General features: G+C 42.2%; 1 protein-coding gene across 6 annotated transcripts in view; it reads left to right on the top strand.

Annotated features, from left to right (window-relative positions):
* Positions 1–24,324, top strand: part of Cttnbp2 (cortactin binding protein 2) — a 158,461-nt gene that overhangs the window by 67,858 nt on the left and 66,279 nt on the right. For 4 of the 6 annotated variants that reach the window (XM_052720077.1, XM_052720078.1, XM_052720081.1 and 1 more), the window contains exons 4-7: positions 12,396–14,031; positions 19,898–20,101; positions 21,791–21,890; positions 23,835–23,985. In XM_052720077.1, the coding sequence (XP_052576037.1) occupies positions 12,396–14,031; positions 19,898–20,101; positions 21,791–21,890; positions 23,835–23,985 (2,091 nt within the window). Of the gene's footprint in view, positions 1–12,395; positions 14,032–18,425; positions 18,466–19,897; positions 20,102–21,790; positions 21,891–23,834; positions 23,986–24,324 lie in introns of those variants that run through there. The other 2 variants (XM_052720079.1, XM_052720083.1) reach the window with 2 other exon arrangements.

The raw sequence follows: 24,324 nt of genomic DNA, 5'->3' as shown, positions 1-24,324 counted from the left end.
TGATTGTCACCAAACGGCCTCTTAAAGCCAGGCTGGTGACAAACCCACCTCTGGGGTTTCCTGGCTGCAGAACTCTAGCTGGCACATGTCCTCCCTCCAGCCAGTCTCCTCCCCCTGCCCCCAGCACGCTCACTCTTCTTACACTTGAATACATGCTTCAAAGAAGACTAATTTAAGCACACACGCATGCACGCATGCACGCACACACACTGTGGTCAGCCATAAAGAAATAGCAGTTTCTATTTTGTCCCAATAAACGGCCCAAACCATTGTTCCCTTTCTGAGTAGATTCAGGAAGTCAGAGATTCTGCTGCTCTCTGCTGTTAATTGGAATTAAAATGGACGGTTTCTTCTCCCTGCCACCGTTAAAGACTAAAGCGGTGTTTCCTCCCCCTGTCCTTTTCCAAGAGTTCTTTACATCCCACATTTAACACCTGGTAGACAGTAGCCTGAATGCGCCTTACTATAAATATTTATGACATTATCATTTAAGCTGTGCGTTTTTGCCGTAATTCTATCCTTCATTAACATATGAACACCAACACTAGCCTGTAGACCCCGAATAAAAGCAGATCTTATTTTCAGGATGTTACATGGCAGAAAAGTAAAGCACCTGGCAAAAAGGAGTAAAGGAGAGCCGAATGCTCCATGATAGGAAACAACCCCTTTTCCTGTGGACTTCGCAAGCCTTCCACCAGTCCCTCAGATAACCACTGCGGTCCCTGGAGGTTTTCAAAACTCTCCACAAACCACACAAGCAGAAGCCAGTGCATTGTAGCTGATGTCACCGAAAGTCATCTATATTTCTTGGAGAGGATACATTTCAATTATGTTCTTAACGTGTCCAATGAGCTGGATAATAATAAATGATTTCTGCTGGATTTTATGCTGCATTATCAAAACTTAAACTACTTTCTCTTCGTTTATTATATGAAATGTGTAATTTTCAAAATGCTACTTACATTCTAGATTTTAGTGTTTTGCTTTTAGGAGAAAATAAAGGACCCATTTGTAGTTGAATCAAAGATTTTATTATCTAGCTGACTTTTTTTTTTAATCAATGTACATCCTGTTTGTTTCTGAATGACTGGGTCATTTCCAACCTGGCTTGGAGTGAAAGGAAATAGTTCTGTCCTATGGGCCCAGAGAGGCTCATATAAAATGAGCCAGTGGGCCTGCCTCCTCTGTATAATGGGATACAGGATTCCTTTTATGGTCAGATTCGCTGGCTGTGAAGTCTCAGTGAAGGGCACTTGTGTGGACATTGCTGCTTTTTGTGTTTAAAGAATATTCTGTTCCAGCAGATTGCAATGTGTGAAAAAGACTTATATTTCGTATTCTACCCTGTATGTTATAAAGAAAATACTGATAAAACCAGAAACCCCAAAGTCACCTTTTTTTGTGACAAGAAAATTATCTGTCACCTTTAGTATGGAAAGTAAATATTTTAACCAAATGCCTTCAACTCCCTCTGTGTAAAGTAAACTGTAGTTTGAGACATCCATTATTCTCATTAAATCTCGCTCTTAGCTTTGCTGTCGCTGTGGAAGTCTGTGAAGGCAAAGGCCTCACGCTCTGTGATTCCAGTGTTTATTATCTGACACGGGCATGTCTCTTCGGTAATTCTGAGACATTTGGCCCGTGCGCTGCTGTGGCTGGGCCTGCAAGGCCCAGAAGAGGCTCTGTGCTCATGCATGTGCTGGCTCCTGCTGAGACTACTAATAGGAAAGTTAACTGTTTGGTAATTTGTGTGCCAGAGAAATTTGGGCAGGAGTCAATCTGGCAAATAGGCTGAGCCTTTAAAACCCCTTTGAATAAGCTAATGAGTAGCCAGCATGGGGAATGTTGCCTGGAGTAATCTACTCCTTGTCCTGTGCCAGGAACACAGGGTGAAATGAAATTTGGGGGTCTGATTTTTTTGTATCTTGTTCTTCATCTTTTAATAGAGCTTTCATTCTAATGTATTTGGACATTTGGGAAGAAAATAAATCCATGTATTTTCAAGTATATTATTTATACTTTGAAAGTATGATTTCTATCCCTGGAATAGAAAGTTTGAGCAAAACCTTTAAAAATAGGCCAAAATCGTATCTTGAGAAATTCAGAGAAGTGATATTTTGGCCAGTGAAAATTTAGTTCTATATCAGATATAGTTTCTTTAAGGCAGCAGCTGTGCACAATTAGGTCAGTTTCGTCGCATTGAGTGTGCGTAGCAGAAGCCTTAGTGTTAAGCACATGACACCAGTAGGCTTTGATTTAGGCAGAAAGGGTAATTGTATATACTAACTGGGGTACAGAATTGTTAGTCATTTCGCAGCATGGTTCAGTATGGTTGGGAAATTAGGGGATGTGCTCTAACTAGCCACTATCATGGACAAATGTTCTCCGCAGAGCTAGTTGGCAGCAATTGACTCTTGCTGAGAAGCTGGACACTAGAGGTTGCTTTCTGCCCTACTGATACTTAAGGGCCCTGGGTATTCATTGCATAAGATTCTGAGTGTGCCTCCCTGGCCCTGATTCTTCAGTTCACTTCCTCTTGGAAGTCCACACCAAGTACATGGGAGAGGCAAACTTAGGCCACATACCCTCTCCTCAGCCTCATGGAAGATCAGGAAAGTGATTGGTAGACATACTCAGACCCTGTAGAGTGGAATCATGAAGCAGAGAATTTTCTATAGGAAGTGATTTCTAATTCTAGACAAATAACAAGTAAGCACCCCACCCCAAACCAAATTATTCTGTTTACTTTCTTTAGTGTGCCCTTTCTTCCTGGTTTGCATAATTGCATTTTATTCTGCCATTTGTACTCAGTGCTGTTTCATTGTGAAATGGCTAGCTTATCACACATATAACTGTCTTTTAAATTGCTTTCTAGATGTTTTTCCATTACTAACATGGAGGACAGGCATCCATAACAACATTTTTAGGAAGAGTATTTACCATACTTTGTACATGAAGGATAATTGTAGCTCATTCCAGGGTCTTTTTGTATAATGTCTTACTGCATTTTAAAACAGACTTTGACGTCCCAGGAACATTGCAAGGCAGCTATGAAGGAGACCCAGGAGACTCAGATCTGTGGGTTTGAGCTGGGATTTTCACATAAGCTATTTTTGCCTTGTCCGTGAAAGCAGCAAAACCCAGGCTTCCAGGACTTGCTTTCCTTCTCGTGAAAGGTTTACAGGGAAGGGGTTGCTGAACAACTCCACACTGGCAGCTATAGGCTTGATGAGATAGAAGAAGGAAAACAGCGACCCTTTAACATACATAGTTACATATTTATGAGAACTGAGCAGATAGGCCGGGTAATAAGGCAATGAATACCAGGGTACAATAAGGGTTGGAAGATTTAGACAGCAGTAAGGCAAAACACACAGTCTGCTTTCTCACTTTATAAATGGACTCCATTATTTTCCCCTGTGTTCTCTGCTGTGAATTAGAGATAATTGCCTTTGTGTGGCCATTGAGCTCACACCTACAGAGCTTTCCCTTCCTGCTATGAATGCACAGAATGGTGCCTCTTCATTCATGGCTCCTGTCTGGGTGCTATTCTTAGAGCCACCACCAGCTTTCCCACTGAGTACTTCAGGCTCTTCCACAGTGCACTGCTGCGTGCTAAAGAGCCTGGTGATGCTGCTCTGTGGAGCTCCTCAGCCCCTTCCTGAGAGGATGATACAAAGTGGACAGCAGTGGGACTAAGGAAGCTTGGTTACTTTCTAGTTTAATATATAGTCCCAATATCTGAATCATACACAAATTTTCATTAGTTCTGATAAGAAAATAATTGGAGTTCACAAGTTTTTATTTTCTTGGAAGTAGCTAGTCTTTGGACACCATAGACAGTTAAGTGGATTGTGTTCTGTTTGTACTGAAGTGTGGGACATCACTAATATTCAGACAGTTCACATTTAAGCCAATACACATTTAACACTGAAAATATATTTAAATGAGGCTATTTTATTGATGAGACAAAAAAGTTAGTATAGGACAGAACGAGGCATCCCTGGAGAGGATGAAAAGATGAGGTTTCAGGAGTGTGTAATGGAATCCAAAAGGCTTAAAGGACTTTTCTGAGATATAATATGTCAAGATGGCATTTATTTAGAATATGCTGTGTCACCAGGCGATGGTGGCACATGCCTTTAATCCCAGCATCGGGAGGCAGAGCCAGGTGGATCTCTGTGAGTTCAAGGCCAGCCTGGGCCACTGAGTGAGTTCCAGGAAAGGTGAAAAGCTACACAGAGAAACCGTGTCTCGGAAAAAAAAAATATGCTGTGTCCTAGATCATTAGCTCATTTGATCTTTAGCTTATGTATTTGTCAGGGTTCTCTAGAGGAACACATAACACACACACACACACACACACACACACACACACACACACACAGAGAGAGAGAGAGAGAGAGAGAGAGAGAGAGAGAGAGAGAGAGAGAGAGAGAGAGAGAGATTTATTAGAGTGGCTTGCAGTCTGTCAACCAGTTCAACAATAGCTGTCTACCAGCAGAAGGTCCAAGATCCAGTAGCTGTTAGTCCATGAGGCTGGATGTCTCAGATGGTCTTCAGCACACTCCAGAATCCCAAAGAAATAGACTCTTATGGCACTAAAGGGATGGACTTGCCAGTGAGAGTGAGAAAGCAAGCAGGAAAAGAGAACAAGCTCCATCTTCTATGTCCGTTATATAGGCTGCCAGCAGCTATGACCCAGATTAAAGGTGGATCTTCCCACTTCAAAAGATCCAGATTAAAAATGGGTCTTCTACATTCAATGATTTAATCAAGAAAAAAATTCCTCACCGGCATACCCAGCTGCTTGGGTTTTAGTTAATTCTGGATATGATCAAGTTGATAGCTGAGAATAGCCATCACAGCATATTATGAAGTCCTGATATTATCACTTAACATTAGACATAAGCAAAGTGACACCACAGAGCATCCAAAGAACTCAGCCTACTGGCTTAGATACTGGCAGTCTCTGCTTCCAGAGGGCATGCTATTCTATCACCTCTATGCTATGTTCTATCCGAGACCTCACAAACATCTAGGGATCTGCTGCTCTCAAGACATGCATATTCTCTGTTTTCTGACCTAGTCGTTGGTAGTAGAAAAAGCAGAAGCCCTTCATAAGTTGGTGTTTCTCTTTGTTTGATTAGTTTGTCATTTCTTAAGGTTTAAGATTGAAAACCAAAGCTTTTTTTTTTTAATTTTCATGCTGGGAATTGAACCCAAGTCCTCAACATGATGGCCAAGTTCCGGAACCCCAGTTGAGTACCTCTAGTGCCAGCAGGATAGGATGTGGCCCCATGGAGGGGCTGTACAAAGGCCAGTCCCATCTAGTGCTTGTGGTTTTTTCCTGGTGGGAGTTCCTGTGTTCTTCATTCCTCCCTGGAGCCCTCAAATCATCATAATTTTTTCAAGGATTTATTATTAATTTTTGTAGAAGAGCTATCTCAATCAGCATTACTTCTCCATTATTGGTAGTAAAACTTCCTGTGACACATTTTGTGATTGTCAAAATATACCTTATCCAATTTATTTCTTTAGATATATCAATATGTTTAATGTGGTCAGTTCTCTAACTTGTAGTCTACCTAAAAAGGAAAATATGCAGTCACATATTCCTAAAAAGCACAACTAGCTATTATACTATGAATTGAAAACATTTTTAAACAACCAGCACTAAGCTCAGTGCTTACATGTGTAGAAGAATAAAATTACAGTGATTTAATGTTCCTGATTTTATTTTCAGTTCTAGTTTATTCTATAAAAATAGAATGACCCATGGATGGCTGAATAAATGAAGGTTGTTTTATGGACAGAGAAAAAGTAAAGAGAGCAGAAGCCAATTGGCTGCTTCAAAGTTAGCTTTCCTTGGAAGGTGAGGACAGGAAGATGATACTTGGAGTCAGACCACTCCATTCCTAATGGGCAGTGGTGATTGAACCCAGGGTCTGTTGCATGCGAGGCATGTGTTCTACCACTGAGCCTTTGGCCTTCCTTTCTTTGATCCTTTATTTTTGGAAGGTGAGCTCAATAGGTCAGTTTTCCGTTTGGTGATAAGACATTGCACCGTGTTTCCACTTTAATACAGGAGCCTAAAACACTGGTCTCCTGTGATTCCTGTTTAATATATGTGTACTATTGTACTTGATCATGCAAATAAGGGAACCATACAGAACCAATCTTTCTAGTGATAACCTAGCAAGGTCACACAAGGAAGAAGCTTGGGCTCAGACTTGGCACTACATCTCCTCATCTCTGAAACACACACAAGGTGTGGGAGTGTGCTCTGTCCCGATGGGAAGACTTACAGAGCAGATGTTTGATATTTGTAAGGAGAAATGTGATAAGTAATGTAGCAAGTGCAAGAGGTGCCTGGAAAGAATCAAGTTGAATGTAGGACAGGTGGGAGCCGTTCTCTCAGTGAGTGAATTTTCTTGGTAAAGGAATCGATGAAGGTGTACCAGGAGTCCTGTGAGCAGCCATCGGTAACATTTCATCAACAGAGGTGATGATTTGAAATGTCTGTTGTAGTGAGTGGTAAAGGAAGCTGAAAACAGTGGAGAAGAGTGAGTGATGGTGGCCTCGGGGGCCTATTGAGTTGCTGTCCTGCTGTCTAGGTAGAACTGAAGAGGCACTACCGATGGAAGAACAATTACAAAAGGTCTGTGGGTACTTTTATAGGAGTGGAGTTTGGGGTATAAATATCAGAGATGAGTTACATGTTTTAGTTTAGAATGTTTCTCAAATTTGACTCCAAGGTAGAAGAGAAAAGCCATAAAAGAAATAAGGTGTGGTGCTCTAGAGAGAAGAAACACCATGGTCAAGTTTCGCGGTTCCTGGAAAGCTGACTTGAAGAGAGCGAGTCAAGTTTGGAGTGGGCGTCATGGTTCTGACCCTGGTTACCAGTGTAGTCAAGCCTGGAGTGGGCGTCATGGTTCTGACCCTGGTTACCAGTGTAGTCAAGCCTGGAGTGGGCGTCATGGTTCTGACCCTGGTTACCAGTGTAGTCAAGCCTGGAGTGGGCGTCATGGTTCTGACCCTGGTTACCAGTGTAGTCAAGCCTGGAGTGGGCGTCATGGTTCTGACCCTGGTTACCAGTGTGGTCAGGGAAATCACTCAATTTCCCTCTAGTTTTGATCACACCACCCCATTCCCGTCCCTCTGGCCCTCCCTGTGCCTTCTACCACATTTAACTTTTAAAATACTCTAGCCTTTTCCTTTGACCTTCAGAAGTAAATTAGAAAACTCATTTTTAGAGTGAGCTGTAAATTGACCTAGCTCTTGTTTTGTCTAACATCGTCCTAAGAACTTTTTACTGAAATTAGCATAGAAGGTATTGATTTTTCTCTAGGTGGTGCTGGGACTGAACCGCCCCCCCCCCAGGCTTTCTGTCCTCTGTTTACTAAGTAAGTACTCTACTACTGAACCACTAAAATCCCTACTTTGCCTACTTTTTCTATTTATTTATTTATTTACGTACTTATCTTTGGTTTTGTTGTTGTTTGTTTGATTTTGAAACACGGTGTCACATAGCCCAGACTGGCTTCAGATTCTTCTGTTGTTATAGCTGAGCCTCACCTTAAGTCCCCAACCTCCTGCCTCTCCCTGCCAAGTGTTGAGATTATAAAAATGTGCCACCAGGGCCATTTTCTACAGTCCCTTAATAGTTCTTTGTGCTTTCTAGTGGCAACCTATTATTTTGTGATTTCTCATGGTTTAAATATGCATTAGCCGATAATGACTCAAATTTTCTAAGAGACCCTCTTTATAAATAAAATATACATATAAATACACTATATACATCACTATTGTTCCTCAGGTTGTGCCTACTCTACTGAAAATGCCACCCCCAACATTTTGTACAGCACAACGGGGCATGCTTTTATTCTCTTTATTTTTCCTGGGGTTAGGAATATAAACTTGGGTCCTCACATAGTGCTCTACCACTGGTATAACCCTAGTCCTCTCTTCCACCTTTCCTTTTGAGACTGGGTCTGCTAAGTTGACCAGGCAGACCTTGAATTTGAGCTCCTCTTGCCTTAGCCTCTAGAGTCATTGGAATTACAGGTCTGTACCATCCATCTGAGAGTGTTGTTCTAAGAATTAACTGTACTGTTATTCACCAGTTTGGGAACAGTTCCTCAGCACTGTTCAGGAGCTGCTTTTTAATGCACAGAGCACTTCAGCATCAGTAAGTCTTACTCTGGGGAGCTGGCTTAATGAAGTTCTTGCTGAGCAAACACGAGGAACTGAATTCAGTTCACAGAACCCATGTGAAAGTCTGTCTTTTTGGCTTATATCTTTAATCCCAGCCCTAGGGGGAGATGAATCCCTGGACCTCACTGGCCAGTCAGTCTGGCCTAATCAGTGAACTCCAGGCTTAATGAGTGACTATCTAAAAAAAATAAAAAATAAGGTAGAGAATGGGTGAAGAAGACTTCCACATAGACCTCTGGCCTCCACACACATAATACATGCACACACCCATGTAAACATGTACACATAGAACACACACACACAGAATACATGCACACACCCATGTAAACATGCACACATAGAACACACACACACACACATCTAAAACAACAAAAATAAATAATACCTGTGACCTCTGGTTGAGCAGAGGTCTTCCTATGGTCTCATGACACTGTCAGAGCAATAGAGTAGTGGATTCTCCCAGAAAGAACACAATAGGGCTGCTCAAAGTTGTCAGTCCTTAGAACATTTCCTTCCTCTGCTGTTGGTGGCTAAAATTTGACTTGAGCCAAGTGCTGACTTTACTGAGAATACATTTCAACTTTGTGTCTAAAGCCCTAAACTGTAGACAATATTGAAGTAATGTAAATCTTTTTATTTTCCAAAGAATTGCAAGTCTTTTTATGTTATACTATAGTCTATAAGTTTGTGTTGTATCTAAAAACACTGTATACAACTTGGAATTGTTATTATTGGAATTATTGGGGGAGGAAGAAATGGTTCCCTTAATACTGTTGCTTGATGCAGGATTGCCATAGATCTTCAATTGGTAAGCCTCACAGTATCTGTGAATCATAATAATACAAAATTCAGTAAGTTATGCCCACATGGTTTTTTCAACATCCAGAGGAGATAAAATGGCCTTTCTTCATCTCTAAACAGCTAAATCTACTTTGACCTCTATGAGCCATGAAGCACTGTCTGGACCAGCAGAATAGTCTTTAATTGGACAAGTGAGGTGGATGGGCCAACCTGATTGCTGCATCCTGCCCATGGTGTGTCCTTAATCTTTCATAGTTTCAGGATACACACTTCTCAGTAGAAAATAAGCAATCTTTAGAACTTACAAGAATAATGCAACTCATGAATCTATAATTCCTGAAGGAATCTAAGGTAGCAAACAGAATCTGGAATTCTCCTGTCATCACAGCACTACTCAGAACAATTAAGACATGGAATTGGCCTAGGTGCCCATTAATGAATGAATGGATAAACTAAATGCGGTATATGTACATCGTACTATCCAGCCTTGAAGGGAAATGGAATGATGTCATTTGTAGGAAAGTGAAATGAACTGAAGAGCATGATGTAAAACCAAATAAGGCAACTCAGAAAGACAAACCTTGCATGTTTTCCCTCCTGTAGAGTCTGGATTTCTAAAAATGACATGAAATCATAAGGAAGACGATATTTATTTCTTTTTCCCATTTCTGTGACAAAATTCTTGATGAAAACAGTTTGAAGGAGGAAGGGTTTATTTGGGTTCATGGTTTGGGCGACAGTGTCTCTCATGTCCTAGGAGGCAGAGTGGCAGGGGTGTGAGGCAACTGGTCACATTGTGTCCGTGGTCAGCTGCTTCCCCTTTTCCTGGTTTGTTCAGTCTAGGACCCCAGTCCATGGGACGGTGCTGCCTGCTCAAGGTGAGCTTTCCTGCCTAGAAATACTCTCATAGACATGCACAGAGGTACACCTCCTAGCTGATTCTAAATACAGCCAAGTCAACTTCAGAGATTAACCATGACAAGAACTGTTTAGGAAGAGGAAGGGGATCAGTGGTGGGGAGGTTCAAAAGAAGATAATGGGAGATGAGTTTGACTAAAATGGGTTATGTATGCATACATGAAAATACCATGAAGCTCATTATTTTATATACTAAATAGCCATTAATAAAATGCAGTTATAAATGTTGCTCATGCACTCAAAAAGACTATTTTAGGAAGTTATTATAGAGCAGCAGTGCTAACAACATTCATTCATTAAACAACTTATTAAGTATAACCATGTGCCAGCCACTACTGTAGGTCTAGGGGACATAGCAAATGATCCTCGGTCTTCACCCTCATGAAGTCACATTGTAGATAAGCCAGGTAGATACTAAACAAAAATGATACAGACAATTGGGAGAGGGACTTTTCTCTTCTGTGGAGGTGAAAGCAAGTATCTCAGTTAGGGTTTCTACTGCTGCAATGAAGCATCATGACCAAAAGCAGGTTGGGAAGGAAAGGGTTTATTTTGATTATGCTTCCATATCAAAGTCCATCACCAAAAGAAGTCAGATAGGAAATCAAGGTAGGAACCTGTGTTAGCATTTATACATTACTTGGCTGGCCCCTTGGGAAGCTTGCCAGTAAGCAGGCAGTACCTTGGCCCCTCTCAGGGTCCTGGCAACGTCATCCTGTGTAGTCTGTTTGTGCATGCACCAAGCCCCTTTAAGAGGTGGGCTCTGCCCACCTTTCTCTCCCTCCCTCCCCCCCCCCCCGTCTCCCCCTCCTCTCTCTTCCTATGAGGCTGTGTCTGTACTTCCTCTCACCCCCCTTTCCATCTCTTCTCTCCTCTCTCATTCCTCCTCTCTCCTCAGCTTTTATCTCCAGAGGCAAACTCTGCATCTCTTCTTCCCTTCTCTTAATAAAACCCTCTACATGAGTGCTGTCTGCATAGTATGAGTGACTTTCCGCTGCCATGTCCCTTGGCTCCCACTCGCTAAGGCTACCGCCTGCCATTTTTTAAATACAACAACCTGGAGGCAGAAATTGATGCAGAGGCCATGGAAGAGTGCTGCTTACTGACTTGCCCCTAATGACTTGCTCATACAGCCCAGGGACAGCACTGCTTACAGTAAGCTGGACTCTCCAACATCAATCATCGACCTCGAAAATGCCCCACAGGCTATAGGCCAGTATTATGGGGATACTTTCTCAGTTATGGCTCCCTCTTCCCAGATGACCCTGACTTGTGTTAAGCTGACATGAAACTAGCCAGCACAACAGGCCTCACTGTGAGAGTTACCGCTGAACAGAAGCCTGAAGGAAAGAAAGGAGCCAATCTTTTCTGCTGCTGGGTGATTTTGTAAATATGAGGGAGTCTCTCCTCAGGACTGAGGTGTAGCTCAGTGGTAGGGCACTTTTATTATGCATACAACCCTAGGTTCAGTGCCCTCCCCCCAAATGTGAGGACATCAAGGTTTTGTAAGCTCACTTTCTGTGTTAATCATTTGGTAAAGTATTTGTTTTCTGAACAGCACAGAGCCTGGGTCCCATGGCTCCAAGAGCAGCCAATACATTTTGCTGAAGAAAAAGCGGATCCGCCCCACACATAGCCATTTTGATGAGCAGGGTAGCTGGAGGGTTTGCTTGTTGGTTACTTCTGTGAAGTGCATAGCATTCTTTGTGAAGGAGAGCCTCCTGAAGATGTGTGATGGAATTCTAGGCAGACGGGACAACAGGGTTAAAGACCCTGAGGTAAGAGGTAAGGCCAAGTTCAAGAAACACCGGGAAGGCCAAAGTAGCTAAATTGTAAAGCAGGATCCAAGTAACAGCCGAGGTCAGTCTCTAGGCTCACTAGCGATGACTGTAGTTCTAATGAAACAATCTGCTAGCTCTTTACAATTTTATTTGAAAAAAAAATCTCTTTACATATGATTTCATATGACTTCTAGCCCATCAAAAGATGCCCAAAGAGGTTAAATAACTTAGCAATATAAAATGGTTAGCAAATATGGGGCTTGGAATTTAAGTACTCTGATTGTATATCTCAAGGATCAGTTCATAATTTCCAGCCATTGAACCTTCATTAAATAACACCCATTCTCTCACTGATCTCTACTCATCAAAACAGCCCCTCGTGAACTCTGCGCTGTGATTTGAAGCATCCTACTATTATTCTCTTGCAAACTGTAGTTCACTTTAATAGATTAAAACAATTCCCTTTTGTTGCAATGTAGGTGTTTTTCATAAAGCCATTTACAGCAATTTTCTCATTCTAATGAGACTTTAAATATTATCTTTTTAAAAAATCATAACAAAATGTGGCACTTTTGCTAACCCAAATCATGCCATTGTTCAGAAATTAACAAAAAGCCCTTCTGTGCTACAAAGACTATGGTGTCTATTAATCCAGGCTTCCCTTTGAATATCTTCCAGTTGGAAATGGAAAAGCTTCAGCTCCAGGCCCTTGAACAGGAGCACAAGAAGCTGACTGCCCACCTGGAGGAGGAGAGGGGTAAGAACAAGCATGTGGTCCTGATGCTGGTGAAGGAGTGTAAGCAGCTCTCCGGCAAAGTCGTAGAGGAGTCCCAGAAGCTGGAGGAGGTCCTGGTGAAACTGGAGGAGGAGAAGAAAAGGACAGGTGAATTGGAAGACCAGCTGTCCGCCGAGAAACAAAGAAGCGCCGGAATGGAGGCTCAGCTGGAGAAGCGGCTCTCCGAGTTCGATACGGAGCGGGAACAGCTGCGTGCCAAGCTGAGCCGAGAAGAGGCACACACCACTAACCTCAAAGAGGAGATAGACAAGATGAAGAAAACGATGGAGCAAATGAAAAGGGGAAATGACAGCAAGCCAGGCATCTCCCTCCCACGAAAGACAAAAGACAGGCGCCTGGCTTCCGTATCTGTGGCGACAGAAGGGCCTGTCACCAGAGCTGTTGCTTGCCAGACAGATACAGTGACAGAAAGCACTGACCCTGTGAAGAAGTCACCTTTGACTGTACCCATAAAGCCTTCCACAGGGAGCGCCCTAGTTCCTGCAAACACAAAAGGGACCGTGGCCCCCAGTGCCCTACTGATCAGGCCAGGTATTGACAGGCAGGCTTCCCACAGTGACTTGGGTCCCTCTCTGTCTCCTGCCCCACCACCAAGTGCAAATAGAATTGAGGAAAATGGACCAAGCACGGGCTCCGTCCCTGGTGTGTCAAATAGCACACCCTCAACCCCCAGTAGCACTACCCCAGCCCCTGCCCAGACACCAGGCACAGCCCCCCAGAACCACTCACAAGCTCCCCCAGCGCACAGTTTACAGTCACCGTGTGCCAACACACCTTTGCATCCAGGTCTCAACCCACGAATCCAAGCGGCTAGATTTAGATTTCAGGGCAATGCAAATGACCCAGACCAGAATGGGAATACCACCCAAAGTCCTCCCTCAAGAGATGTCTCTCCTACAAGTCGTGACAACCTGGTGGCCAAGCAGCTAGCCCGGAATACTGTGACCCAAGCACTGTCGAGATTTACCAGCCCTCAAGCAGGTGCTTCTCCAAGGCTGGGAACGTCTCCAGGAGGGGATGCCGGCACCTGTCCTCCAGTCGGTCGAACGGGTTTAAAGACTCCTGGGGCAGCACGGGTTGACAGAGGAAATCCTCCTCCTATCCCTCCCAAAAAGCCAGGGCTCTCCCAAACTCCTTCTCCACCGCACCCCCAACTGAGGGCCTCCAATGCAGGGGCCAAAGTTGATAACAAAATCGTGGCTTCACCTCCCTCCACGGTGCCACAAGGGACCAAGGTAGTCAGTGAGGAGAACGTCCCTAAGTCATCCTCCCCTCAGCTGCCACCAAAACCATCCATAGATTTAACTGTGGCACCTGCAGGCTGTCCCGTTTCGGCCCTGGCCACGTCTCAGGTGGGTGCCTGGCCTGCTGAAACCCCTGGACTGAACCAACCTGCATGTTCAGACAGCTCCTTCCTTGTCGTTCCCGCCACCATTGCCTTTTGCTCTTCCATAAACCCTGTTAGTGCCTCATCCAGTAGCCCCGGTGCCTCAGACAGCCTCCTGGTAACAGCATCAGGTAAAGGGATTGAACTCTTACACCCTTTTTAAAGAATGTGGCCTATTCTCTCACTTGTCTTAATTTCTTGCACTTTGTCTTGAAACATTTTTAATAACCCCATTTCCCCATTTCTTTCCTCTTTTTTTTTCTTTCTTTTTTTTTTTCTTTTTAATTTTCTTTAAGCCTCTGGGGTGATGGTGATTCATCTTGCTCTATGAATTGTGGTTTCATCGTGCTAAGCACTTTTCCTGAAAATAGTGGTTTGAAACACACAACGACCATTAATTTTTAGAGAGACTAAAACATTTCCAGGGGAGGAAAGAGCATCCCTTCCTACCAAATACTTGTCTCACGAGTCCTCAGTATTAATGGATCATCCTCAGGGTGCATTCAATCTGTTCCCTCTAGGATGGCATAAGAAAAATCCTTTCAAGTCACTGTTCGCACCACTCTGGCTTAGCAGGTTGATGGGATTTGTTCTGTAGCTAAGAGATAGGAGGTTAATATCAGTTTGGTATGAGTATCCCCTTCTTACCCTCAACAAAGGACCCTGAGTGTTTATGAGTTCTAAGTTTAGTTTATTTTGAATGCTGTGCGCCCCAGTTGTTAAGGCGTTGTCTTCTAAGACTTGAGCACAGATGGCTTCTGCACCACATGGGCCATGTTCAAGTTCCCATCACAACAGTGTATCCTCAAGTTGCTCAATATGGGAGTTGCACAAAGGACTAGATGTTTTTCTTTTTGGTTGTATGTGGTTTGTGGAAGCGTTGCTTTCTTTATTAGCATGGCTAATGTGGACTCATGGTTGGTGTCAAAGCCTGTTAGCACTCTGAGCAGTCGCTGCTGTGATCACACGTTGGGGCTGGTAGATCCTTTGGGCTCTAAAGACAAGGGTTTGAAAAGGAAAGGAAATCTCAAGAGCATCCCATTTAAAACTTAAAGCATGTGGCACTGCCCTTGTGGAGGTACGCACTTCCGATTGCATGCTTCTAAGTGCAAGCTGTCCCCCTTGACACTCAGCCTTGGGGGAGGTGGTTTTCATTTTCCAGGGCAAACTGAGAACCAGAAGCAGCATGGACTTTGGAGTTGAAGATCGGTGTTAGAGTTGAGGCTCTGTTGTATATAACTGTCTTGACGATCTTTCTCTTACTGAGCAAGTTTTCTCTTCCTTACGTTGGAGTGTGTCCTGCTCAGAGGGAAGGTGGCCGGAAGGAGTCTAAGAGACCATCACATATCATGGCATGGCGGTGAACTTGAGGCAGCATGAGTAGTCACAGCTGGATTAATAGTGTTGCTTATAGCGCTTTTGAGAATTTGCTTCAGAATTGATCATTTTGCACTGTCTGTATAGGCATTTGAGAGTCCTATTTTTTTTTTCTTCTCCAAAATGGTTGTACCTCTTGGCATTGTTTGGAATCATGTTGCCTTTCCCACTAGTTAAGCCTGCCCTAAGAAGGGAGAGATTTGGTACCATCCAGAAGACTCTAAAAATGGACCCTAAGCCCTACAGGGTGCTGGAAAGCATGGCTCCAAAGTCATTTGGGGCCACGACAGCACTCTGCTGTAACTGTACAGACTACATGAGAGACAACACTTCGCAGGGCATAGGCGTGTCATCAGCTGGTTCTGTTTATAGCCGTAGAACCGTCTGATCTCCGATACCTTGAGGCTCTGCCGGCTGCTGCCTCCGTGGGCACTGTGATCCCGAGTCCAGCTGCAGACACCCTTTACGTTTCAACAGAGATGCTTCAGAAGCAGCATGTGTGACTGCAGAGCATTCTTGCCACGGGGTTTGGAGTTCAGTTTTAAAAGATGGCTAATTCCTAATCTAGTAAATATTTGCCCAAACAACCTATTTTGTGTTTGGTAGGATTCTTGACAAAGAAGCCAGGGCCCTTAAAAAAAAAAAAAAAAAAAAAAAAAAAAAAAAAAGCCTTTTGTGAATATCTGAGGTGCCAAGGAGAATATAGAGATTTTGATGAAACAGCCGCCATTGAAGATATGTAAAATTGGTTTCTTATTTCCTGTTTTCCAGTTTTCTCATTTGGCCGTAGTGTTCTCAGAACTGCGGGATGGCCCGTGGTGGAATAGCAGGCTTCTGTTGAGTTGATTATAAGGTGTGCCTCTTTAGGGCAGAAGGGTGGCACCAGAGGTCTTAGTCCTTCAGCAGGTGTTTAGTACACACCTCCCTGTGTGCTCCGAGGGCAAAAGTGTTAGAACGATGCATGCTTGTATAATTATAGAATTCGACTACAGGTGTAGGCCATCCTAAACTTTCCAAATTAGATGGTATTTCCCCTGCCTTGCAGTTAGCTTGTTGCAACTCCCCTCTTTTAAAGATTGTCTGCTGGTGCTGGGGGTCCAGTCCAGAGCCTTATGCATGCTAGGCGAGTGCTCCACTGAGCTCCACTGCAGTGTCTGCCACCACACCCATCAGCCAGGAAGCTCCACAGCTCCATCCGTCTTGCTTCTTAACCTTGCTGTGCCTAGGTGAGCTTGTCCCGCTCCAGGTCAGGAGCCCATAGGAGGTCATTAACTTTCCCCTGATGCCGATGCAGTGGCTAGGAACAAGGCCCAGGGACAGCGTGTACCTGCAGGTGCCCAGCAGATATCTGTTCCCCTTTTCCATGACCACGTGAACAAGCCCCGAACTGAGTTTCAAATGCCAAATTTAGTTAATTTCTGCCCTTCTGTAGTTCTAATCTTGGAGAGACATTATTTCTAAGCTACTAGGTTTGGCATCTAAAACTTAAACTCTTGGACACAAAATTAAGATTACCTCCCAACTGAAGGGTGTCCTGACTTATCCTGATGGGTAAGACTGTTTGGTGTCTGTCCTTCCTTGCCCTGGGCCCCAGGATCTTTCTCTTGAGATCCCCTGTGTCTGTCATCTTCTGTGTCTAGCAGCTAAGTGATATGAAAGTCCAGAAGAAGGCTAGAATGACAGAAGATTCCCGCTTAATGGCTTGCATTGTAAATTGCACTAACCAGAGGCAACTTCGTGGCAAGCCATGAACTTTTAAAATAACGCTTTAAGTTCTAAATGAGTTAGAAGTTCTTACTCCTTCTGAACTTGTCCAGTGAACATACATAGTTAGATGAAGAAACTTGAATCAGGCATCACTCCGGGCAGCTGAGTCCCCAAGCCCTTGCACATTTTCCTCTGTTTCTTTTCTGTCATTGTTTTCCTTGTTACTATTATTTATTTTATAAACTTCATTTCATTTGGTTCAGACGTTTTTCTTTCCTTACATATATCCTTTAAAGTATCCTCGTCTATGATTGGCTTGACAGCTAAATCAGAAAACAAGAATGGTCTGGGCTGTGACCTTAACCCTCTCCACCCTCTGAAGCTGGTGCCAGAAGCTGTCCTCCGCCCCTCCTCTTCTGCCATTGCATGTCCCCGCTGTTCCGTGGCCTGCTGTGCAAAGTCCTCACCTTTACTAATGTCTGCCTATGATGCTGCACAACTGAATGACTGTCTAACATCCGTAGAGTAGCTGTGTGGATTCGGGGCTCTTCCGTCATTACTAATCCAGTTAACCGACATGACCTATTCTCTCGTGTTGAGAATTTCAGATGAATACTAGTGTTGTGATGAGGTTTTGGTCTTACTTCCCCCATATTTGTAGCAGGATTTATGAAGATAAATTGTGCTAGGAAAAAATTGGAAATGAGAGTGAAAACATAATATTTGTTTGAAGTTTAAGAGTGTGTGATATTTACAAAGCACATTTCTTTTATGAAGCTTTAAAAATAATGCTTTTCAGTCCTCTAAGGAAACTTACAGAGCTTCTTCTGAATATAACGAGGAGAATGATGATACTTCATGACCTAAAGATTAAGAATATTTTTGAATAAAGCATTTTACCTTTCACATCAGTGGGGCCTTCCAGAAAATTATATATATAATTTAATATTTCCATATAAAACAATTAGCAATATGTATTTGTATTGTCTTCTCTAAAGCTTAGAATTGTGCTTAAAAAAGAAAAAGAAAAATGAAAACAAACTTTTTAAAGAAAAGCAAAATTTAGTGTGTACACATTGGTATTCATGGAAGAATATCAAGAACCAAGATTCCTTGAATGAAATCTAAAGAGATGAGAGAGTGAGTGTGTATGTGTGCCTGTGTGTGTGTGTGTGTGTGTGTGTGTGTGTGTCTGTGCATGCATGTGCGTGCGTGTGTGTGTGTGTGTGTGTGTGTGTGTGTGTGTGTGTGTAGAAAGCATGAAGCAGACCCCCGCCCCCGTTCTGCCGGGGACAGTAGTGAGATGCCTTCCTATTGCTTGTGTTTGCTTTACAGTCAAGGTGTCCAGCCTTGGTGTTTATAATTTTCTGTCTATCATCCATTTCTAATAAGTACTGATTTAATTTTTGTGGGCCTGTTTTTTTGTTTGTTTGTTTTTAAGAAAATACAAAAGGTAAAATGTACCAGAGAGGAGCCTTCTTGTAAGTATGAAGTAAAAATACTACTTTTCTAAGAAGACCTTATCAATATCAATGGGGAAATATTATAAGTATTTGAGAAATATTGAATTTTATAAAAATTTTAAATTTGTCATTGCTGCCCTGTATGATAAAACAATAAAATTATCCATAGATTCAGGTAATTTGTTATAAAAATATAATATCAAGATTTTAATATTCAGTGTAGTTTTAGTTGCATAAATGGCCTTTCTTTGATTTATTTTTATAAAGAATTTTAAATATTCTGAGAAATTTCTTTGATTTGTAATCTTTTAGTATATCCTGAAAGAATTTGAGGCCAAAAACTTGGCACTAATCATAAGAATTGACTATTACATTCATATTAGTGTAACTAACACCTTGGTACAGGGAAAGAAAAGCATCCATCCATTGCTTCTTGCTGAAGGGACTGTTACATGTACCCATGGAAAGTCTGCCCTGAGGAGCATGTATGTGTACCTATGTGTAGCACTACTTAAAAGTACTGGGACTTTCTCATGTTTTTAAGCCGAAAAGACACAAATACCAACTAAATAAACATTTGTATTTTACTGTTTTTACAGCCTTTTGATCAAGGAAGGATTCAGAAAATTTTCCAGGCTATATGCAGCCGACTTCACACTCTTAACAGATTCTCTTCTAAAGCTGCTAAATACTGATGAGAACTGTCTAACCATAACTCTTACAATTTTTGTTAAAGCTATATGGTAGCGTCCTGCTTTGCTGGCCAGTTAAAAAGTTTGTTAGTCCTGCTGTGGAGATGGCGAGAGACAGTCCTTTTCAAAGTGGTTATGGCACCATGTGCTGTTGTATAATACAGCCAAATTATATTTGTTGTATTTCTGTTAACTCTTAACATTTATCATTTGTTTCCCAAATAAGGAAATTCAAGGAACATAATAAACTCCTTGATAGAGTAAGGCCCACTTTCTAGCTTATGTAAAGTAATTGTCTTGGAAACATTGTTGAATAAACTGTTTCTAAATACTGTGCTATCTTATACCTAATTGATTTATGTTTCCATATCAGTATTGAAATTGAGGTAAACTTTACATAGTTTTAAAATTCAAAATGCTTTTAAATTCCACATAGAAATTTAAGTTTGTGATGCATGGCTGCCATCTTGGTTGCCCGTCACTTAACTAACACCAATCATTTAACTCCTAATTTGTGCCAGCCTCACAACTAAAAATAACTTGTCACCGTGAATGTTAATTGATAGCAGATACAAGGTCAAAAGTAACAGTATGGATTTGTGCTAAGAGTATTAACAGATTGATCATGTTAGAAACCGTGTTATTAATCTTGTAGGGATACATGTTCATGTCTCCCTGTGAGTGATTCAAAAAGGAATGGTAGTGTCTGTCTTCTCTTGTCCCTCCTACTCTCTAACTAGGGTCACTTTAACCTACAGGCTGGTCACCCTCCCTAACCCCTTTGTTAATGAGTGGTGGTCCTGCCCCCCTGGCTGGCAGGCCTACCCTTCTTCAGCAAGCTGCTGCCCAGGGAAATGTCACTTTATTATCAATGCTGCTTAATGAAGAAGGACTGGACATAAATTACTCCTGTGAAGATGGCCATTCTGCCTTGTATTCTGCTGCTAAGAATGGACATACAGGTAAAAAAAAGAAAGAAAAGAAAAAGAAAAAACGCAAGCTCTTGCCTTACCACACCCCACACTTGCAAAGGACGAAAGACCAAAGGTGACTGATTCACTGGGTTCACTGTTGTGAGCAAAAGATGCACTTGAATTCCATTTTTCTTTTAAAGGGAGGAACGAGTAAATCTTTTTTCCCATGAGTTTTAAAGTCTTAGGAATATTTAAAGGCCTAATTATGTAGTTACTTAATGTAGAACGTAGAGCTAGTTTCGAAGTAAATTTTCATTTGTGCACACCAAAAGGTATTGTCCACATAGCGATTATAAATCACCCATTAGAATCAAGCTGTGGCTCTGGGCTCACTCCTGTCAGGACAGAATAACCCTGATTTATGCTAAAGAAGAAGAGCAGAGCATCCAGGCTGTTAGGATTAGGGTGTTGAGTGCATGCTACAGTGAGGGTAAGTTTTACTGGATAGGAAGGATGGCCTTGGAATAATTTGTAGTTAGTTAGGGGCTTGGTTTTTTTGGGGGGGGCGAACTGAGAAGTTATGGCACAATAAATGATCTGTCAGTGGACACTAAATTATTTTTACTCTTTAACATGCAAACCCCATAGTTAAATCTACTAAAACATGTAGTAGTACAGAAAAGGAGATAGCTTGACTGCGCGTCCTAAGTTAACAGCGTATGTGAGCCATTGACTACTGGTTGGTTCAGATACATACAGTATTTCCCTTAGCAAAGAAGACTGTAGTTTTGCTGTTGGATGTTCTGTATGTCAAATGTGTTGCTCTGACTGGTTAATAAATAAAACACTGATTGGCCAGTAGCCAGGCAGGAAGTATAGGCAGGACAAGCAGAGAAGAGAATTCTGGGAAGTGGAAGGCTGAGACAGAGAGACACTGCCAGCCGCTGCCATGACAAGGGAGATGTAAGGTACCGGAAGGCCACGAGCCACGTGGCAAAATATAGATTAATAGAAATGAGTTAATTTAAGATAGAAGAAGTAGATAACAAGAAGCCTGCCACGGCCATACAGTTTGTAAATAATATAAGTGACTGCCGGGGCTTGGCAGGATCTGGAGAGGAAACTCCAGCTACATAGTTTTAAAGTGCTTTGGAATTCAGAAGCACTGGGGGAATTTCCTTCGTTGCAGAGAAATTACACCATGCAATATTATTTATGCTACTTCTCTGTTCGTGATGTTTATGTTTCAGGTGACTGTGGGCTTTTCTTGATCTTCAAGTGTGTAGGATGACCCACAATGAATCACTTTGATGATTAAATTAGCATCAATCATGCACTAAGAATGTAACTATATAAATACAATTTGGTAAATGGATCTGGTTCTTTGCCCCAAAACATTATTTTGGAGAAATCTCTGCTGGGGAGTGGGGCAGGGAATCTAGCAAGGTATTTTTCTGATATATGGTATTCCTTTTTACCCATCAACAACTCTCCTAGGAATACTTTTAAAAATCACGTCTTGGTGGCTTTGGAGATAAGGTGTCTTCAGGAAAAGAGGTGGCTTTCCATATGAAAGTCCATGACATGCCACATCCAGCAGGACAGAGCTTTCAGATCAACTGTGCAGTAGAGAGGGAGGGCCTTGGGCCATTAGAGTCTCTCCACAGCTTCTAGGGAACTTGGCTCATCAGAGCACTAACTGGAGAGTTAAAGTGACTTTCTGTTAAACACTCATAGACTGTGTGCGATTGCTGCTGAATGCAGAAGCCCGAGTCGATGCTGCTGATAAAAACGGCTTCACACCCTTGTGCGCCGCAGCTGCTCAGGGACATTTCGAGTAAGTGATGCTCTTCATTCTTTTCAGTTGCTTGTTTGTTTCTGTGAGAATGACCCCTTTTTCTATTCCTGCACATATTTCACTCCTGCTAAGTATGTAAATGAGTGATCAACATTCATTGACAAATCCCCCACACATCTTTGAGTGTTCTTATGCAAAACGGGACCCTAGATTTGTTTTCGTAATAATAGATAAGTGTTGTACCTGAAGGACGTGGTATATGTCCAGGTCTGAATTACCCATCATTGAACTTGCTTCTGGAAAAGGTCAACTATAGCATACCACTGGAGAACGAAGTAAGGAGTGCTGAGCTCTTCATTGTTTTCTCTTTCCTGCAGAAGCTTTTGTTAGTGCTGCCATTAAAAGTAAAACATAGAATTACATTATTTATTATAATTCTTTTGTCCTTCTGGTAAGTTATTTGATAGTTAGGCCCACATGCTTATCTTGCTTCATTTACAATTAAGAAGAGAAAGATCAAAGCAGGGCTCTCGCACACTGAAAGTAGCTCAAGTACAAAGGGAATCCAAAGGGAATTGGTTAGTTCCTACGCACATGACTTTAACAGTGATTTCTAAAGGAGCTGGAAGTCATTAAATATAGTGATCACTTTTGGAAACTAAAAGTCATATTTTAATAATAGAATCTAGCAAATTGCTGCCCGGCTTGTGCTGAGCTGGCAGGTATCAAGCTTATATACTACTGCCTGCCACCTTGAAAATCCATCTGTCCTGAGAGAAATAGTCTTGAACAAACTACAAAATCCATGGCATTTTGGTTTTGAACCTCAGTCTAAACCAGGTGAGCTGTTTCTCCAGCTCAAACTACACAATTCTTAAAGTAGGGCTTTTTTGAATTCACATCAGTGATATTAAATATACATGCATTCTGTAATATTTCAAATGCATCCTTCGGTGTCATTTTCCCTGGGGGATCTGACGCACATCTCATCAGCCTGAGTTTGGTTTTGGAAGCCATGCTGCTTTTGCTGCTCCTTTTGGTAATATTGTGTGTCCTCCAAAACAGACCTCTCCCCCGCATCTGTTTCTGCCCTTGTCACCTCCTAGTCACCTCGCCATCTGGAAGCTCCTTGCTTGGAGGATTGTAACTGCCACAGGACAGAAGCACAGATAGCTTTTGAAAGAGGAACCTGTGGAAATTCAGGAATCAGTAAATGTAAAGGACATGTTACACAGATATGTCAACATGTAACTTATTCTAAAACATGTGTAAGCCAAATACTGAGAAAAAAACCAACGAACCAACCTGACTGCCCCGAATCCAGTTTGTTCACATTCTGTCTCTGTGTGTTGAACTCGTCACTGCGTCAGGCTTGGCTTTACTGCCTTCCAGTTTTCTGTGTAGCTCTGTGTCCTCAGAAGCCAGCTACCACCCAAAGAGACGGCCTCTTCCATCCTTCTCCCAAGGCAGCCCTGTTCCAGCCCCCTGCTACTTTTTATAGAGGAGGCACATGGTGCCAGGCTGTCTATGCCATTTATTATCATTTTCTTGAGGGAAAGAAAAATCACAGAGTGATTCAGCAGTCCCATGTTTTTTCGAGGCTCATACTATTTTCAACTACAAATAGTACATCCACCAAGTGTGATTAAACCATTTAACCCAATAACTCAAACCTGTTCCAACGACAATGCCTATAAAAGTTGGTTAGATGTATCAAGACCTAGGTTTGAACATTCGTAAAAGTACAAAGTACAATTTTTTTAAATTTTCATAAATTTTGTGACCAAAGTGTTGTTTTTAGTCCTATGAAAGTAATAGCAATGCAGTAAGGTTCATAATACCCGATTTGGTCTAAATAAAACTAATGGATATATGTTAATATGCAGGCTTGCTTATGCATGTCATCTAGGTTTGAATCTGACCAGGGAGCACATCAAAGCTGACATCTCATTTCTGTATAACTAATCACAATCCTATGTGCAGATGTATAGAATTACTAACTGCATATGATGCCAACATCAATCACGCTGCTGCTGGAGGACAGACACCTCTGTACCTGGCCTGTAAAAATGGAAATAAAGAATGTATCAAACTCCTGCTGGAAGCTGGCACCGACCGGAGTATAAAAACCAGAGTAAGTACCCATCTGGGAGCGTTCTCACCGACATCCATACCATGTCTGAAAACTAGTTTTATAGGTTCAAACATCATATACTTGTGGTTTTCTAATATAGATGTGTATATAGGACATGTGCAGACATTTTTTGATGTCATTATTCCCTAAATAAGGTAGTGTAACAACTAGTTACACAGTATTTGCACTGTAGATGACACTCTAGGTAATATGGAGAGGACTTAAGGATGTGAAGGATGTGTGTAAGCGCTCGGGAAATGCTGCAGTATTTTTCATGAGGGATTCCAGGAAGACAGAAGCCAGGCTGGGTGGGGTGTAGCTTTGGAACTCTTCTCCCAG

This window comes from Peromyscus californicus, unplaced genomic scaffold (genome assembly GCF_007827085.1).
Source record: "Peromyscus californicus insignis strain IS unplaced genomic scaffold, ASM782708v3 Scaffold_6__1_contigs__length_162567912, whole genome shotgun sequence".
In the NCBI taxonomy this organism is placed as follows: Eukaryota; Metazoa; Chordata; class Mammalia; order Rodentia; family Cricetidae; genus Peromyscus; species Peromyscus californicus.
The sequence above is the reverse complement of the archived record's forward strand: the minus strand, read 5'-3'. Positions and strand labels throughout refer to the sequence as shown.